This window comes from Trichomycterus rosablanca, chromosome 2 (assembly GCF_030014385.1).
Source record: "Trichomycterus rosablanca isolate fTriRos1 chromosome 2, fTriRos1.hap1, whole genome shotgun sequence".
Taxonomy (NCBI): Eukaryota; Metazoa; Chordata; class Actinopteri; order Siluriformes; family Trichomycteridae; genus Trichomycterus; species Trichomycterus rosablanca.
In genome coordinates, this window is record NC_085989.1 from 43237979 (window position 1) to 43257786 (window position 19808).

General features: G+C 39.9%; 1 protein-coding gene across 1 annotated transcript in view; it reads right to left on the reverse strand.

Annotated features, from left to right (window-relative positions):
* The window catches only part of wnk4b (WNK lysine deficient protein kinase 4b), a 112743-nt gene extending 106598 nt beyond the window's left edge, over positions 1-6145 (reverse strand). Inside the window, exon 1 of the mRNA XM_063016047.1 lies at positions 5510-6145. Within this exon, the coding sequence (XP_062872117.1) occupies positions 5510-6100 (591 nt within the window). The 5' untranslated portion in view covers positions 6101-6145. The remainder of the gene's footprint in view (positions 1-5509) is intronic.
* Between the last annotated feature and the right edge of the window lie 13663 nt (positions 6146-19808).

Here is a 19808-nt window from a genome sequence, read left to right on the forward strand (position 1 = left end):
CATATACTGTATAATATAATAAGGGGGCCTGTTACACCATGTCTGTAACCTGCAGTGAAAGCCATAAACTCGGATGGACGTCATTTATGAGTTAAAAAGGAAGTCTAGGAAATATACTGTGGCTGAGTTTTTCCCTGTTTTATACTGACATGTTTCTTTGGTCCAGTTTTACAATTTTCCTTGCAAATGGTCTACAAAGCTGATTTATTTCAAAGCTTTGGCATTACCCAACAGTTTCTATAAAACATGTGTGCTGTTATAGCAGCAAAAAAAAGGGGTGTTTGAACGTTTTCAAATTAGATCCTCAGCAAGCTCAAGTACAGCTGTCCACATACTTTTAACTATATTGTGTATCACCCAGTCCTAAATCTTCTGGATAGATAATATGCCTAGAGTAAATATAAACATGGTGCCTAATAGTATTACTTTATTATGTAAACCCGTCACTGCACTGGTGTCAAATCAAGGTCACAACTGCACTGTTGCTTCTCAGCAAGAGGTTCTGGGTTCGACCCCCAGGTGGAGCGGTCCAGGTCCTTTCTGTGTGGAGTTTGCATGTTCTCCCCGTATCTGTGTGGATTTTCCTCCCACGGTCCAAAGACATGCAGTCAGGTTAACTGAAGATACTAAGGTGCCCTAGGTGTGTATGTATGTGTGTGTGTGTCTGTGTGTCTGTGTGTGTGTGTGTGTGTGTTTTATGTGATGGACTAGCGTCATGACCAGGGTGGTTCCATGAACTGAAGAAGCGGAGGTAAAACAGACAATGAATGAATGGTAATTAGCTTCAAGGCTACTTTAAGTGAATCTTGACATAAGAAGCCTTTGTTACAAAGCCGCTCAAGGTTTTAGCTAAATCCAGACCTCATTTCACCACCTTTAGTGGTAAGTATTCTTGGCAAACCTTAAACATTCCCACCACAGAGCTTTTTTTAGTAAAAGAAGAGCTTAGTCGCTGTACTATTAAGCATTTAATTTACAAAAGGCCTCAGGAATTCATTATTAAACCCAGGGAAACCCTGAAAAATACAGTGGGGGAAGTACTGAACCAAAAAGATGTTAGCTTTATGCTGACAGCCTCCACATTTACTCACATATAGTAAGTGGCTAAACTATTCCTGATATAGTAATAATGGAAGCATTAGTATTTATTTATATTTGTAATGGCATTTAGCAGACTATTTTTATCCAAAGCGACTTACAATTATGTCTGGATACAATGTGAGCCAATGGGGGTTAAGGGCCTTGCTCAGGGGCTCAACCAGGGGCTTGAACCAGCAACGTTTTGGTTACTAGTTCAGTACTTTAACCACTGCTTAAGCTGCTGCTTCCCTGCATTAGTACCTAGACAACAACATGACAAGCAAATAACTGAATGTACACAGATGTCTGTCTGGAATGAAGTATAAGCTTCCATTTCAAAATAAATAACAATGCTGTTGCTGTGTGGCATCCTGTCTGGGGTGTGTTATTGCATTGTGCCCTGTGACTCCAGGGAAGCCTGACCTGCTGCAACCCTGACCGGGTTAAAAAGGTGGTAAAACATGATAATGAAATTTAAATAATAAAGGGTGCAGATGTTCAAACTGTTTTACCTGTATTTACACCAATCAGCCATAACATTAAAACCACCTCCTTGTTTCTACGCTCACTGTCCATTTTATCAGCTCCACTTACCATATAGAAGCACTTTGTAGTTCTACAATTACCCCTTTCATGCTGTTCGTCAATGGTCAGGACCCCCAGAGGACCACTACAGAGCAGGTATTATTTGGGTGGTGGATCATCAGCAGCGCTGCTGGAGTTTTTAAACACATCACTGTCACTGCTGGTCTGAGAATAGTCAACCAACCAAAAATATCCAGGCAACAGTGCCCTGTGGGCAGCGTCCTGTGACCACTGATGAAGGTCTAGAAGATGACCAACTCAAACAGCAGCAATAGATGAGCGATTGTCTCTGACTTTACATCTACAAGGTGGACAAATTAGGTAGGAGTGTCTAATAGAGTGGACAGTGAGTGGACACAGTATTTAAAAACACCAGCAGCAGTGCTGTGTCTTATCCACTTATACCAGCACAACACACACTAACACACCACCACCATGTCAATGTCACTGCAGTGCTGAGAATCATCCACCACCCAAATAATTCATGCTCTGTAGTGGTCCTGGGAGAGTCCCGACCATTGAAGAACAGCATGAAAGGGGGCTAACAAAGCATGCAGAGAAACAGATGGACTACAGTCAGTAATTGTGGAAGTACAATGTGCTTCTATATGGTAAGCAGAGCTGATAAAATGGACAGTAAGTGTAGAAACAAGGAGGTGGTTTTAAGGTTATGGCTGATCGGTGTATAAACACTGTTTTACTTAAGACAATAACTGATTGAAAAAAAATTAATCAAAAGTCTGTATTAATTAGCCATAATGTAGATGTATTTTTGTTCTAGTTCAAGCTGCACCTGGTTTCATTATAAACTCTTCTGCTTTTGGTTGGTAAGATTTCATCCAACAACTAGCAGTCATGGTGAAGGTGATGAAGCTTTCTAAAGAACACCTTAAACATTCCTGTCAGAGCAAATGGTTTGATACTCTGCAAGGACAAAGTTCATGGAACCACTAGTAATCCCCGGACAGGTATACTACACAGTATTTCACAATGTTCTGACAAATAATGTGTAAAATTATTGGTAAATAACATAAGCCGTAAGTAAACAAGTACTGATACAAGAGGGCCCAAGAAATATGTTAACATGAACTCTCCTAATGCCATAGGCCCAAATGCAACTGCCTACCACCCCCTCCACACTACCATAAGTTCAGTCATTCAAGTGCCCTGAATCACAGGCAGACAAGTGGCTTTCTTGTTACTGGTTTACCCAAAGGCTTCTCTGCAAATCCAATGTGAAAACTAAACACAGTATTCATGAGAAAATATACACAGTTTTTAAAACACAATAACAGCACACACAGCATGTAAAATGACATTTTACCAAAGTAAAAATACAGACAAACAAAACAAATACCTCAGTGGCCGAATGCTGTGAAAGACAGTATAGTCTTTGAGACTTCAGGTATTTCCTTACCATATAGAAGCACTCTATAGTTCTACAATTACTGACAGTAGTCCATCTGTTTCTCTGCATGCTTTGTTAGCCCCTTTTCACCCTGTTCTTCAATGGTCAGGACTCTCCCAGGACCACCACAGAGTAGGTATTATTTGGGTGGTGGATGATTCTCAGCACTGCAGTAACACTGACATGGTGGTGGTGTGTTAGTGTGTGTTGTGCTGGTATGAGTGGATAAGACACAGCAGTGCTGATGGAGTTTTTAAACACCTCACTGTCATTGCTGGACTGAGAATAGTCCACCAACAAAAAATATATCCAGCCAACCTCGCCCCGTGGGCATCGCCCTGTGACCACTTATCAAGGTCTAGAAGATGACCAACTCAAACAGCACAAAACTCTGACTTTACATCTACAAGGTGGACCAACCAGGTAGGAGTGTCTAATAAAGTGGACAGTGAGTGGACACGGTATTTAAAAACTCCAGCAGTGCTGCTGTGTCTGATCCACTCATACCAGCACAACACACACTAACACACCACCACCATGTCAGTGTCACTGCAGTGCTGAGAATGATCCACCACCTAAATAATACCTGCTCTGTAGTGGTACTGTGGGGATCTTGACCACTGAAGAACAGCATGAAAGGGGGCTAACAAAGTATGTAGAGAAATAGATGGAGTACAGTCAGTAATTGTAGAACTACAAAGTGCTTCTATATGGTAAGTGGAGCTGATAAAATGGACAGTGAGTGTAGAAACAAGGAGGTCATTTTAATGTTATGGCTGATCGGTGTAAATCCATGTTTGCTGCTAGCTTGAAGGTACTGGTCTACATAACCTGAGCATAAGTATTATTACTTAGGGACATTGTAGCCTAGCGGTTAAGGTACTGGACTAGTTATCAACCAGTCACAGGTTCAAGCCCCACCACTGCCAGGATGCACCCTCAATTGCTTAGACTGTATACTGTCACAGTACTGTAAGTACTGAATAAAGGTGTCTGCTAAATGTTGAAAATGTAAACTTATAAAATAGTGAATAAAGATATTGCAACTTAATTAAGTTCTAAATTATGACAGGTCTTAGAAAGAAATCAAATTATGTCAACAATATACACTGATCAGGCATAACACCTCCTTGTTTCTACACTCATTGTCCATTTTATCAGCTCCACTTACCATATAGAAGCACTTTGTAGTTCTACAATTACTGACTGTAGTCCATCTGTTTCTCTACATACTTTTTTAACCTGCTTTCACCCTGTTCTTTAATGGTCCCCACAGGACCACTACAGAGCAGGTATTATTTAGGTGGTGAATGATTCTCAGCACTGCAGTGACCATGACATGGTGGTGGTGTGTTGGTGTGTGTTGTGTTGGTATGAGTGCATAAGACACAGCAGTGAGTGTAGAAACAAGGATGTGGTCATAATGTTATGCCTCATTGGTGTACAGTATATTGCAACAATTACATTCAGACCACACAGGCTGTGGTGATCTGTAAGTTTCACTTCGGCTCACCACTATCAGTCAACAGTTAAAACTGCATTTATTTATTAAAATGACTAATTTATTTTTTATATATTTTTATATTTATTATTTTTTCGTTTTCATCAGTCATAACTAACCTACTTTTATAATGCCAGTATGAAGAGGACTAGTTTGCCTGCAATCCTTACAACATACATGGAAAAGTGGTATCCTGAAAGGTCTGGAAGAAAACATTTTGCTGAGAGGACATTCAGATGGTTTGATGTAATCCAAGAACCACAAAGTAATGAGGCTGCTGACACATTTGAGACACTGTCCACTGTCTGGCAAGCTTTGCATGATCATAGGCTTACAGATTAAAGAATGCTGTGCGAAAACAAGCGAATCTTCCTGCTTTTAGTGTGGTTATATAATTAATTAGTTCACAAGTTTAATGTCAAACACATTCATGGACAATGTTGTATTCTCCAATTAACCTGACTGCAGGTCTTTGGACTGTGGGAGGAAACTGGAGCTCGCAGACATAGGGGGAACATGCAAACTCCACACAGAAAGTACCTGGACTGCTCCACCTGGGGATCGAACCCAGGACCTTCTTGCTGTGAGGCAACAGTGCTACCCACTGAGCCACCTTGCCACCTGTGGTTATGTAATCAACCGAATATAAAGGTGTGCTGTCCATGGCAGGGTAAGGCTTGCTTGCTTGATTGTGGACAGTATCACTTGAGTTTCTGCACTGATTTGAGCGTCTGACTTAAAAACAATCAAGGCAATCAATTAGCAATAAGTAGTTCGCTGGTTCAAGCCCCACCATTGCCAGGTTGCTGCTGTTGGGCCCTTGAGCAAGGCCCTTAACCCTCAATTGCTCAGACTGTATACTGTACCTGTAATGTAAGGCGCAAAGCAATTGTTTTTTAACCTGAACCAGAGTAAACAAAAACCCTCGCGCTTACCTGCAGCTCGCACCACGCGACCTCAACCGTGGTCTCCGTATCCAAGCCTTTATATACGGTCTTGAACGATCCTCTCCCGATCTCCACGTTAAATTTGAGGTACCTTCCGTCCGGCGAAGTCGCCACCGCTTTGGTCTCCACTTCATCCTCCCTCTCCTGCTCCCACTTGGACGGGGAGGTCACCGGTTTAGCCGCGCATTCCTCCTCGGAGTCGGTGCTGCGGCGCGCGGCTCTGGAGCTCGGCTTGCCTTCACCGGAGTGGCGCGTGGTACCGCGCGGCGGGGAGCTCGAGCTGGAGCGGGGAGAGCGCGCGCACCGCTCGGGCGCTTTCTGCCGCTCCGTGCCGGCGTTGCTCTCAGAGAAAATGTCATCTGCAGACCACGAGAGGGTTTTTGTGAGCGTGGGAAAGTTGCGCTCCCGGTAGTCGGTGCTCTCCTCGGCCGTGGGCATTTTGTTCGAGCGGAACGCGTTGCGCCTGGAGGTGGCGGAGTGTCTGCGCCGCCGGAGACGCGCCGTCAGGAACGAATCGTTAAAAACAGCCGGTAACTTGGAAAAACCGAGTCCCGTGTCCACTCCGGCTTGAGACATCATAAAGCAAGCGTCCTCGATGTCCACATGCACCAGCACTTGCACTTCAGTCCATAATGGAGATTGAATTAAAGCGAACTTAGATGCGTTTTAACAGCGTGTTAAAACATTTCGAATAATCGATTACAGAAACACTGCCCTGCTGCACGGTTATTATAAGCAATACTGTAAAAAAACAAAAAACAACTATTAAATAAACACCTTCGCTTTTGTTCAGCAAGCTCTAAGAGAGAAGAATCCAGACGATTAATTAAAGAATCCGAATGTTCGAATATTCGAAGTCCAGTTTTCCTCACTGGTCCATGACAGATGTTAAGAGTTTTAATTCTAAAAACAATCAACACTTTGCTTCAGGACGCTCTCTACACGCTCTTTACACAAAACTCCAAAGCACAAACCAAATATCCGAATAATCGAAATCAAGTCCTGCTTGGGGTCGATTTCAGCTTTATAACACTGACGAATTAAAATGCGCTCTCAGCAGTCACTCAGCAGACGTCCACGCACTTCTTACACACTGGCTTCCTTCCACGCGTTGTGTGTATTTGCCTGGCCGTGGCTGCCTCCTGCTCTGACTGTGCAGCGTGCACCTCCCCCTGACTACTCCTACCAACCTCTCTACAAGTGTTTTTTCCACCTCCTGGACTCACCACAGCATTACACATCCATACAGCTGGTACATGCTTGCATTTTAGGGGGTGGGCACATCATTTGCGTGGCTATTAAAAACTTTTTAAACTAATAACCAATGTTGGACAATCAGTTTTGGTCATTTAAGTAACAATATACTCAAATGTGTTCTACACCCAGACAACAAATAGTGGCCAGTGAGCCACATCTCTCAAGTTTATACTCAACACAACCCAACATTTGACACATTTTCAATGCTGTAAAAAAGGTCATATAGCTTCTAATTTAAATAAAAAAGAGTAACCCTATATAGTTACTATATCCGAGCCTATATTACTATAGTCTCGCTCGACTTGATCCTCCACCCAGGACTAGAGGAAGACAAGCATCAAGGGTCTTCTCTGTACTGGCACCCAAGTGGTGGAACGAACTTCCTCTGTCTGTCTGACCATGTCTCTCGCTGTCTTTAAAAAACGATAAAAAACCCACCTTTTCAGTAAGCACTTAAGCTAACTTGTACTTACTAACACTCATTCATTTCTTTAAAAAAATAAATAAACACGTTTTCTAGCAGATGTGTTCTTGGACTGTTTTGGACTGTTTACTTAAACTAGAGTAATTAAATGTTTACTATGGAAACACTTCTGTAAGTCACTCTGGATAAGTAAATGTAAATGTAGTATAGATTGTGTTTTTTTTATATGGTTGTACAAGCCCAAATCAGACAAAGTTGGGACAGCATGGAAAATGCAGATAATAATAAAAAACACAGAGTTTCTTACATTTACTTTGACTTTTATTTAATCACAGACAGGATGAACCTGAGATATTTCATGTGTTGTCTGGTCAACTTAATTTCACTTATTAATTAACATCCATTCCTGCATTTCAGGCCTGCAACACATTTAAAAGAAAAAGTTGGGACAGTAAAGCATTTACCACTTTGTAATGTTGCCAATCCTTGTCACCACACTTAGAGTAAAAGACGTTTTGGCACCGAGGATACCAAGCGATTTAATGTTTCAGGTTTGATTTTGTCCCACTCTTCCAGCAAACACGTCTTAAGATGTGCAACAGTACGGGGTCGTCGTTGTCACATTTTTCCTTTCAAAATTCTCCACACATTCTCTATTGCAGGACTGCAGGCAGGCCAGTCCAGTACCCGTACCCTCTTTTTCCACAGCCATGCCTTTGTAATGTGTGCAGCATGTGGTTTTGCATTGTCTGTTTGAAAAATGCATGGACGTCCCTGGAAAAGATGATGACGTCCCTGGCAGCACATGTTGCTCTAAGTACTTTTCTGCATTAATGCTGCCATCACAGAAGTGTAAATGACCTTTGCCAAGGGCACTGACACGACCCCATACCATGACAGACCCTGGCTTTTGAACGTGTTGCTGATAACGGTCTGGATGTTGATGGATGGACTGTTGTTCATTTTTATCATTGGCACTTTACACAACTGTCATACATATACTGTATATGTATAGTTATAGATATATTTATAGATATATGTATAGATATATTTGTTGTACTGCTGTATAATAGTAACTGCATTTAATAGTCAATATTTTTTATAATTTATTTTACTTTATTTTTATTTTATTTACTATATTTACTGTACTACACTGTACTGGAGCTGCTGTAACACTCAGATTTCCCCCCATGGGGATAAATAAAGGAATCTTATCTTATTTTTAAGATCTACATCAAGACACACGCTGGAACCAGAGCTGGGATCTCGAATACATCATATTAAATCTCAGCTCTGCCTGCCGGCTAAGGCTGAGCAGCCACATGAACAACAATTGGCCTGTTGTTCAGATATGGGCGGGGACTAAGCCAGATGGGGTGCAATTACGACTGGTGCAATTACGACCTCTGCTGGCTAATTGATGGCACCTGCACAGAGATGAGAAAAGAGTGCTCTCAGGGTGTGTCTCTTCGTACACAACGCTGAGCTGCACTGCACTCGTCAAAGTGTAGGTGATAAGATGCATACGGCATGCTGCCCACGTGTCGGAGGGGGCATGGGTTAGCTTAGTTCTCCTCAGAGCAGGGATCGGCATTGGTGGAGAGGAAGCATGACGCAATCGGGCAATTGGACGCGCTAAAAAGGGAGAAAAAGGGGAGAAAATGTATAAACAAAATATTAAAAAAAAATAAAATAAAATAATACAATGTATTCAAATATAAATCCACTATAGCATTTATATAATGCACACTTGTCACTAAAATTTGTTTTTGTTGTTTTAAAACGAGAAAAACCTCATAGGTAGGTGAGATAATTAGTATAATGTGTATTATATTTATTTTTACTCATCTATTTACCCATAACAATCTACCATCTTGAACAAGTCTGTATTTTGGGAGATTTACTCGTACCAACACATAATCATTCATATATTTTCACCACATGCTTCATCATTCATCAGGATTATTCCGACATAACAGGGTAACCCACACTACAGAAGCATCTACAGGTCCCAAAGGTGTTCAGTGGGGCTAAGGTGGAGGCTATTGGAGTTTGTCCACACCAAACTTAACAAACCAGGTCTTTTTAGATTTTGCTTTGTGCACAGGAGCATATTTATACTGGAACAGGAAAAAAAAAAAACTTCCTTTCTCCCCGTTATACTGTATTATAGATTTTATACAACTATTAGTAATATGTTTGGCTAAATTCAGTGATTAAAAGAGGTGTCCACATACTTTTGACTATTTTAAGAATGCAAGTGCATGAAGCTTTCATGTGACTCTGTTGTGTCTTGTTTGGCTAATCATGTATTTACATTAGCACAGAGTAACAGGATCACATGATTGTCACCATAGAGCAGATCATGCACATACGAAAGAAAATATAAGAAAACATAATAATGCTGGTGATATGTTACGTAATACAAGAAAAAAGTCTACAAATCTTTAGAATATCTTCAATGAAACTTTGTACTGGAAGAATTGAGAACTTAAAAAATACTGCATATGGACAAAAGTATTTGGACACACCTGTTAATCACTGATTTCAGGTGTTTCATTTAGTCCCATTGGCACAGGTGTATAAAATCAAGCACTTAGATTTGATTTCACTTTTTAACTACAGTTTCTGTTGTTTACCTAGAGGTGGTTCTGACGGAAACCTGTTTACCTGTTTGCAAGTGAAGAACAATGCTGCTCCTGCTAGATGTGACTGAAACCTGGCATGTTTGCACCAGAAATGTCCAGAACTCACTACAGACTTTATTACAGACTGGACTGAATAATGAAGATTGCTTAAAATTTTAAATTATTCTTCAGGCAACTGAAGGATGATGGGGGTTCCTGTTAAGTCTGGTTTCTCTCAAGGTTTTTTTCTGCAATTTTAGGGGAGTTATTCCCTGCCACTGTCGCCCTTGGCTTGCTCAACAGAGTTTTTTGGTCTATCAGTCCTGGATTCTGTAAAGCTGCTTTGAGACCATGTCTGTTGTAAAACGTGCTATACAAATACATTTGACTTGATTTTGGCTTGACTAAGCCATGCAGACTGTTTTTACAAACATTTGTTCTAAAGAGCTCACTGAATTTGAGTGGGGTACCGTAACAGAATGCCACTGTTCCAACAAGTCAGTTAGTGACATTTCTTTCCCCCACAATCAACTGTAATAAATAAATCAAAAGCCTTTAGGAATCACACCAACTCAGGTGCATAGTGCATAAGGCACCACTGACTCAATAACTACAGAATTTCAAATTTCCTCTGCTATTAACAACAGCTCAAAACTGTGCACCAGGAGCTTCATGGCCGAGCCGCTGTATGCAAGCCTTACATTGCCAAGCATAATGCCAAGCTTCAGATGGAGAGATGTAAAGCACTGAGAAACTACAAAAAGTCATAAATAAAATATAAATAAAAAGGAGTTTGCACTTATAGTAACAAAATTCTAATGACACAGTTCTTGGGATGATCACATAATAATCAATGTCAAAAAGTTCTATATTTCATTTGACGTTTGTTTTTATTTCTTATTTATTTCTAAAAGCTTGTGCGCACAGTTTCATCTGCAGACATTTGTGCTTGTTTTTTCCATTAAAAGTGTTGCAAACTAAAAAAAAACAAAAATTTTTTTCTTGTGTTATTATTATTAGAAGCATTATTTAAGAACTTTAATTAATCAATTAATTCTAACATTCATTGTCTGTTTTACCATTGTCCTTCAATAAAAAAAAAAAAAAAAAGCCTTTGTGTCTATAAACACATACGTTTTTCCTTATAAATGGCAGTTGTAGCCTAGGGGTTATGGTACTGGACTTGTAATGGAAAGGTCACTGGTTCAAGACCCACCACTGCCAGGTTGTTGGGCCCTTAAGCAAGTCCCTTAACCCTCAATTGCTTAAACAATATACTGTCACAGTACTGTAAGTCACTTTGGATAAAAGCGTCTGCCAAATGCCGAAAATGTAAATGCAAAAAGATATTGTGTGCATCTGGAATGGACATATGCAATGAATAAATATTAATAATCATTAACTTAAATTAAACTCAAGTGATCAAATACACTCCTACCTTAAAAAAACATGAATTAGCTGCTCTGAATTGCACCTAAGTATCAGCAAGTGAGAGGTACTGTAATGTATGTTGGTGTTTTGCCTTGAGATGCATTGGCATCCTGTACAGCAGCGGCCCTCAACCTTTTTTGCACCACGGATTGGTTTCATATAAGATATAATTTCACTGACTGGCAGGGGCGGGGGATTTAAAATAGAATAACTGTACTACTCACAAATTAGCTTTTTTGTTCGCTGCAATGAGATGCTGCTTTCACCTAGGGGTGATTGAGGACAATAATACCCGTAAAAAAAGCAGTGTTTTCATTGCTGATGTTGCGATCTCTAATTATTTATTCCTTCTGTGCAACCGGGTAAGGCCCGGTGGTCGAGACCTCTGCTGTACATTCCTTGCACCCAACACTGCAACCACCACGACTATACCCTTGATAAAGCAGTTAGTGAAATTAACCGAATAATCATGTACCATGCCTGCTGTGCTTGAACCAGATGTGGCAGCAGGATCAACCAGCATGAAATTGTTACTGTTCTGCTCCAAACTGGTTTACGTGCTTTCTATGCACGTGCCAAAACATGCAAGACTGTGCAAACGTGGATGTGCACTCAATCATGTGTTTGTGTGTTTTATCAGTACATGAACACATTGATCTGCTGCTGCTGGGCCTCTCGCTTCCACCCAACAGCACATGCTCATCTATCTGAGTGGAACATTAGCATCATTAATTAACATGAATTCTCTGCTATTCAGTCTTATGCAAAAGCTTGGAAACCTCCTTGTAAATGTGTGTATTCTGTGGATGTTATATTAAAATATTGAAAAAATGTGCAAATCTTTCATATTTAGTCAAGTGGTGACATGTTGATATATTTAGTGTATCTTGTATCCTGAATGTGTTGTTTTGCTTTTACTTAAGAAATCTATATAACATGGAATTTAACTCAGGGTGCCCAAACTTTTGCTTTAAACTGCATATACACCGAATAGGCTAGACGACTGGATCAGAGCGTCTCCAAAACTGCAGCTCTTGTGGGATGTTCCTGGTCTGCAGTGGTCAGTATCTATCAAAAGTGGTCCAAGGAAGGAACAGTGGTAAACCGCCGACAGGGTCATGGGCGGCCAAGGCTCATTATGCACATTTTTTGTTTTGTTTGTTTATGCATTTTCTCCCGATTTAGCGCATCTAATTGCCCGACTGCGTCACACTTCCTCTCCACTAATGCCAACCCCGACTCTGATTGAGGAGAACGAAGCTAACCCACGGCCCCTCCGACATGTGGGTTGCAGCCGTATGTATTTTTTTCACGTGCACTTTGACAAGTGTGCATGCAAATCAGTACTGTGTACGGAGAGACACACCCTGATCAATGCACTTTTTTCCTCATCTCTGTACAGGCGCCATCAATCAGCCAGCAGAGGTCGTAATTGCATTAGTCATGAGAGAGAGACCCCATCCGGCTTCAATATATATAAACAACAGGCCAATCGTTGTTCATGTGGCCGCTCAGCCAAGTCGGCAGGCAGAGCTAAGACTCGATACGATGTATTCGAGATCCAGCATGTTCAGCGTGTGTTTTTACCACTGTGCCACCTGAGCGGCCTCCAGAGCTTACTTACTGGCATTTTGTGAAATGTAATAAGAAGAAAAATCTGTGATTTGTTTTTTTCTTTCTCTTAAACCTTTATTTAAGTGCAAAAAGTAAAAAGAATGGAAAAATATGTTACATTAAGGGCAGCATATGTCTTTCTATACACCTCTGTGTCAGTGGTACCTTCACACATGAAAATCACCCATGCTGTGGGCGCTCCCATACCATGACAGATGTTGGCTTTTGCACCTTTCACTGAATGTGGAGGATTCTTTTCATCAGTGGCACAGAGATCTCAGTGACTCATCTAACTCTGGAACATATTTAATAGTTTGCATTTCTTGATGCAGCAATAGACTGTGTTAAGTTAAGACAACTGTTTTCCGAAGTACTCTCAAATCCATTTGGTCATATATTAATACCAGTAGCATAATAATTCCTTATGCAATGCTGTCTAAGGGCTCAAAGGTTTTTGGGTCAACCTGTAACCTTTTCAAGGGACCACTGACCTGTCACTTACTTTTCCTGTTAATTAGTCTAAGACTGTGTTGCAAAATGACCCAGTTCATGACTCAGCAGTGGCAAACTTTTATAAAGATTATTTTTATATATAAATATATTTTATACCTGGTGCAACAAGACAACTTTCAAGAAAAAGATAACCAGATAATGGCCATATTTCTCACAAGGGTGGCATTTCCTAATTGTAAGCTCTTGTTTATAGGGTTTGGTATTTTAATAAGTGTCAAGATGACATTTAAAGGCCACTCGTAATCATTTAAACTGCTTAAAATGAACACAATAAGGGGAATTTTAAGAAACTGCATTAAGTACTTAATAGCATTAAGTTTAAAAGAAAACAAATAAAAACAGTCATTTATTGATGAGACTTCCTTGATCCCCTCAGGGAAATAATTTTTTACAGCAAGAAAAAAGAAAATCTAAAAATAATAAATATTGCCACTCAAATGGCGCAGTGGTAAAATATGCTAGCACACCAGAGCTGGGATTTTGAATACATTGTATAGAATTTCAGCTCCGTCATCCGGCTGGGCTGGCGGGCTATATGAACAACTATTGGCTGTTGTTCACAGGGTGGTATTAGCCGAACCAGGGTTCCTCATAACTGGTTCAATGACCTCTGCTGGCTGATTGATGGCGCCTGCACAGAGCTGGGAATAATGCTGATCAGGGTGGTGCTCTCTGTACACAAGGCTGATCCGCACATAAACTCGCCCAGTGCAGGTGAAAAGATGCAGTCGGTACTGCACACATGTCGGGCTGTGTGTCAGTTTTGAAGCTCCTCAGTCAGCAGTGGAGGGTAATATTGGTAGAGGTGAGGCATAACATAATCAAGGAAATTGGATTGGGGAAAAACTAGATTGGGGAGAAAATTGGGGTGAAAATAAATAAAATATTAAAAATTACTAAAAAAAACCCTTAAAAATAGACTTTAAATGAAATATAGACTTTAGACTTTAAGAGCTAATGTGATCACACAGTGTGTAGCACATAGACTAAAAAATTGAATTTTTTAACACAAACACATTCCTATTCAGTGGTTAGAAAGAAATGAAACGATTTCACTCATAGTTGGAGGATATTTGCACATGATTAATAGAGGTGACAAGGACTGAGGTTTATAAGAAACAGCTGTAAAGTGAGGCAATGATGTGGTGAGGTAAGGGTGACCACAGAAATAATAAAAACTGTTATAGTAGGTATAAAACTGGGTTATAATAAGTATATAAACTATTATAGTAAGTATACAAGTAAGTCCTGATGTGTAGTCTGAGCTGCCTGTGTTTCCTTTATAAACCATTCAAAAGAAAAGATAGAAGCTCTATGTCCATACATAAAGCAGTAAAATATTTACTCGCTGGAGATTTAGTAGTGCTGCTACAAGACCAATAGTGAAGTATAGGTAATAAAGGTGACATAGGGTTGACAGGACATTGCACAAGAGGTTGAATCATTAAGTGGGTTAAAAAATTAAGGGCTTCACAACAGCAGAAAATCTTGACCTGTACTTATAATGAGGTTGCGTAATCCTTCCAAAAACACATAATAAATATACACTCTGTGGTCAATAATATGTGGACATGATAAAGATATGTTAGTTTGGTAAACTGCTTTATAAGTAGCTGAGTCTGATGTGGTGTAAATTACTGTGTTTCTACAGGGTCGATCCATCATATTCTGCAGGGTCACTTAATTTTTGGTTATTAACTACATGGCTGTGAACACATTATGTTAAGGTTAACATTCTAGTTTATAGTGAGTATTTTAGAATTTTGCACAGTTCTTTACAGCTTTAACATGCACTACACAAGTACACTATTTGAGACTCAGCCAAAGTCTAATGCCACCATTTATAATCAGGGGTTTAATTGGGCTGAAACAATCCCAAATGGTGGATTTGTTGTGCAAAAGTAGAAAAATCTTGAATCTCACTACAATTTCTCATTTGCTCTATCCCCACACTGGCCTAGGAGAGCCGTAGACTAGCACCTGCCCCCTCTAACACATGTCAAGGCACCGGCTGCTTCTTTATGCCCTGACCATACAGAAGAATTTGCTATTGCACGGCCAATTGTGACTACTGCGTGCACAGCCAGGGTGGGTGGTGGGTAGCACCACTAAGACTTAAACTCAAGATCTTAAACTATGCAGGGTGGTGGGCTAGTGTAGCAGACCTTTTAATATGAAGAATTAACCAAGGCCTTCCAGCCAACCAGAAGGAAGTATAAGAGTATGCAAATGTTTTTTCTGTGTGTTACTTACGTACATGTCAAAGGTTTGGTCCTGGTAGTTGAGGGTCATCAGGTTCATATTCATAAATGCCCAGCTGGTGGGCAGGTCCTTTCCTCTCTTTGGCTGACCCAATCCTTAAATTTAGAAGTAAAGTCCAGACAAATCTATTTGTATAACATAATGAGAGCAGTCAACGGGGGATTCCCATCACATCCAGCAGTCCAGTAGGAACAGCATTGTTAAAATGTTCATGTCAGAACCAGCTTGGGGTTAAAAAAAAAAAAAAAAAAAAAAAAAACAGAAGGTGAAGTTAAAGTATAACTAAAATCATTAATAATAAGACATCAATTTTGCAGAGTTTAGCATGAGACTCCAGCACCCCTAACTGTTACAGCATAGGTAAAAGTAATGCTTAGCAACTTTCTTGTTTAATTCCTCATGTCCCATCTGATCTAAAAACAGAGTAAATCACATGAAGATTAATAATGCACTTCCTGCATTCATTCCTGCACAGCATGTTTTCATGGTAGAACAAGTTCTAAATTACAGATAAGCACAGAACCATGAGCACACTGATTATAATTCTTCACAATGAAAAAAGGCAGGATTATGAAATCTTCTCAGTCGTGGTAGGAAGATGGCCTCTGGTAAAGAAGTTACTTGTGACTATAGCTGATGTAGTAGAAACAACTCTCCAACTGAACAATGGACACAATTAATTAATTTATTCATTGTCTGTTTTACCACAGCTTTATCCTGGTCATGGTCGCATGGGTGTGATTTAGAGCTGGGCGGTTCCTGAATCACCCAAGTTAATGATTCGAATCTTTGTACTGAATCAGGAATCACGAGTCCGAAATCTCAATTAACCCGGGATCCTCTGGAGTCCTCTGACTGGCTGCTGTTAAGTACACAAGGCAAGTGAGCAGACTTACCGGAAACACTGCAGACTGTGATTTGGTTGAACCGACTTCACTCTAGTCAGTGAACATAAGTAATAAGTTAAATTTTCCAATAAACAAGCGGTTAAACACACTGGTGTTCGTTATGTGGCTGATTTTATGCACATGCTATTATTATTATTATTATCAGTAGTAGTGGTATAGATTAGTAAAGGTGTAGATTAGTTTTGGTGCCACTGTGGCTGCCTGACTGGGTGAGGATACCATGGCAATTTGTTCTTGACCATCCCCCTTTAACCCTTGATCCATTAATATACCCATCTGATTAATAGGTGAGTCCACCCCCCTCTCCCCCATGATCAAGATTCCACTTAGAAAAAAAGTGTCAACTTGTCACTGACAAGAGAAGTGTGAGGTGCCAAGAGAATTAAGAGAGAAGTATTTATTTACAGAAGATGAGTGCACGGAGGACAAGTGATATTTGGATGCATTTTCATGCAGTAAATCAATTGCAATCAAGATGTCAGTACAAGTGACTCAAGTGACTCAAGTGAACCGGATCACATTACTGAGTGACTCGGATTAACCTGAGTCCCTAAAATGAACCAAATTTACCAGCACTAGTCTGATTTATTGGACCAAAGGTAGAAAACACTCCAGACATGTAGCCAATCACATGACATACACACACACATTTAAAGCAACCCTAACAGGGAATCAAACCCAGGACCTTCCTCCTGTGAGGTGACAGCACTACCCACTACACCATAGAGCCACCTTTAAGTCTTACTTTAAATTTAAAAAATGTTACAGGATCTAAACAAAAACAAAATGTAGACACAAGAGGATGAGGATTCAAGTTGCAGTCATTATGATCACTAGGTGGCACTGTAGGTCCCAAACCATTTTTATATGAATTGTATTTGCTTTCATTTTATTTTTATTTTCCAATAAACCTGAATATACGTACAGTTCTGTAGAAAAGTGCAATGTTAAAATATTAGATGTAATATACATCTATATAGAGCACTTTATTAGGTACACCTATCTGGTATGTTCATTCAATATTTTTTCAAGCTACTATAAAGATGATAAAGATGAACCTACTATAAAGATGAATGCTGTGGGAATACAATTACTAACTCGAGCTTATCTGTACAGTTTATCATTCCTTGTAATGACTTATTAATCAGTGAAAAGAACCTTGACTGATAAGATGACGTTTGGCTTTGGATCATTCTCAGAACCACACTGACACCAGCATGGTTTTGTTTGTTTATTAGGATTTTAACGTTATGTTTTGCACTTTGGTTATATTCATGAAAGGAACGGTAGTTACTCATTACACAAGATTCATCAGTTCACAAGGTTATATTGAACACACTCATGGACAATTTAGTGTCTCCAATTCATCTCACTTGCACATCTTTGGACTGAGGGAGGAAACCGGAGCACCCGCAGGAAACCCACGCGGACACAGGGAGAACATGCAAACTCCACACAGAAAGGACCCGGACTGCCCCACCTGGGGATTGAACCCAGGACCTTCTTGCTGTGAGGCGACAGAGCACCAGCATGGTAAAAACATGGTAGTGTGTGTTGCTCTGGTATGAGTGTATTAAGTGTAGCTGCATTGGTGGGATTTTTAATACTGCTTTAACTTCCTCTGGTTGTAGGTGGACTTTTTATGCACTTTCTAACCATTAACCTTCTTTACTAGCTCAGTACACTAACTGCTGAGCTACCATTGACCTTTATTCTGGACCAAAGACAAGATCACACAGACATATTGATAATTACTGATTTTTTTAAAATCTTTTGTCACCCACTTAATGCCGTAACACAGACACACGTTCCCACGTAGGTGTGTAGAATTATACTGTATAAATACGTTATATTATACTAGTGAGCAGCTACCACATTCGTAATTTGCTGATTGGTTAGTCTAGTGTACTTCGACTCTTCTTCACTCTTTTGTTTTGTAATAAGATAGAAACAGGACTGGAGAAAGATAATCAAGGATTTAAGAATGGTGGATCAATCACACAAAACAGGATATCAGGAAGTCCCTAAGGCCACTGTTAGGAAAGTTAAAGAACAGAGAAAAGAATCTAAAGATGGAACTTAAGCTCAATATGACGGAGTCAGAGGTCATGACTACAGGAAAAACCACTAACTTTACCATTAATGGAGATATCAAAGTGGTGGACAGCTTTCACACAGTTGTATCAATTATTACCAACAGTGGCTCCGGCAGTCAGGAAATACGACACAGACCGGCACTTGGCAGAAGAAGAATGAATGAAGATCTTCAGATGTCTCTCCAATCAAAGATCAGAATTGTTCAGACTGTGGAATTATCTGTGGTTCTTTATCGCTTATCCCCCGCGACTGTGATTGGATAAGCGGTTAAGAGAGTGAGTAAGGATTTTAACATCATGTTTTACACACTTTGGTTACATTCATGACTGTACAGGTAGTTACTGGTTTTGTATCTACAATTCACCTCACTTGCACATCTTTGAATTGTGGAAGGAAACTCACACCCATCATACCCAGGACCCAGTAAGTTAAATAAAATATTAAACTAAATAAAAACTAAAAGAATACATGTAATCAAAAATATACAGTGAGTGCACAGCAAGGGATTTTGGGGGTCTGTGTAACCTGCTTCACGTTTTTAGAAGTGCTACCCACCGAGCCACCATGCCACCCTTAAGTATTTTACTCAAAGCCAATGATTAAAAACACCGTGTTAATTTACCTTAAATGTTAATTTAGATAAAATATACCTTTAATTTAACTGTGATCATACAATTTGCTGTTCAGAGTAACGTTTCTCAGAAAGAATGATGAGACAGGCCGGGCATAATCACAGATCCGGATTCCTTTTGATTTAAGTTCAATTTAGGGTTAAATCAATTAGATCTTTAGTCAACAGCTTCTGGTTAAGCTGGAAAACATTTCAAATTTTTCCTCTTTTAAAACAGCATGATTGAATAAAGCCCTGTTCATCTCTGTCACATAACGGATGTTTTACAGCCACGTTCCTTCCTTTTGGCCTAGGTCTTGTCTCCCATTGTTTAAAGTTTAAAGTCAGTCAACCCACATTTTATATACATTTATTGTCAGCCCACTTACCTTCTCCAATCTCCAGTTGTTGTGAAAGAACTGTTGCACTCTGCCTACCCTGCCACACACACACAAACACACTCTCTCTCTCTTTTGTTGAAATAATAAAGCAATTTCTGGTGCAGTCAAAAGAAAATACAACCTTGAACTGGTGGTAAAAGTGG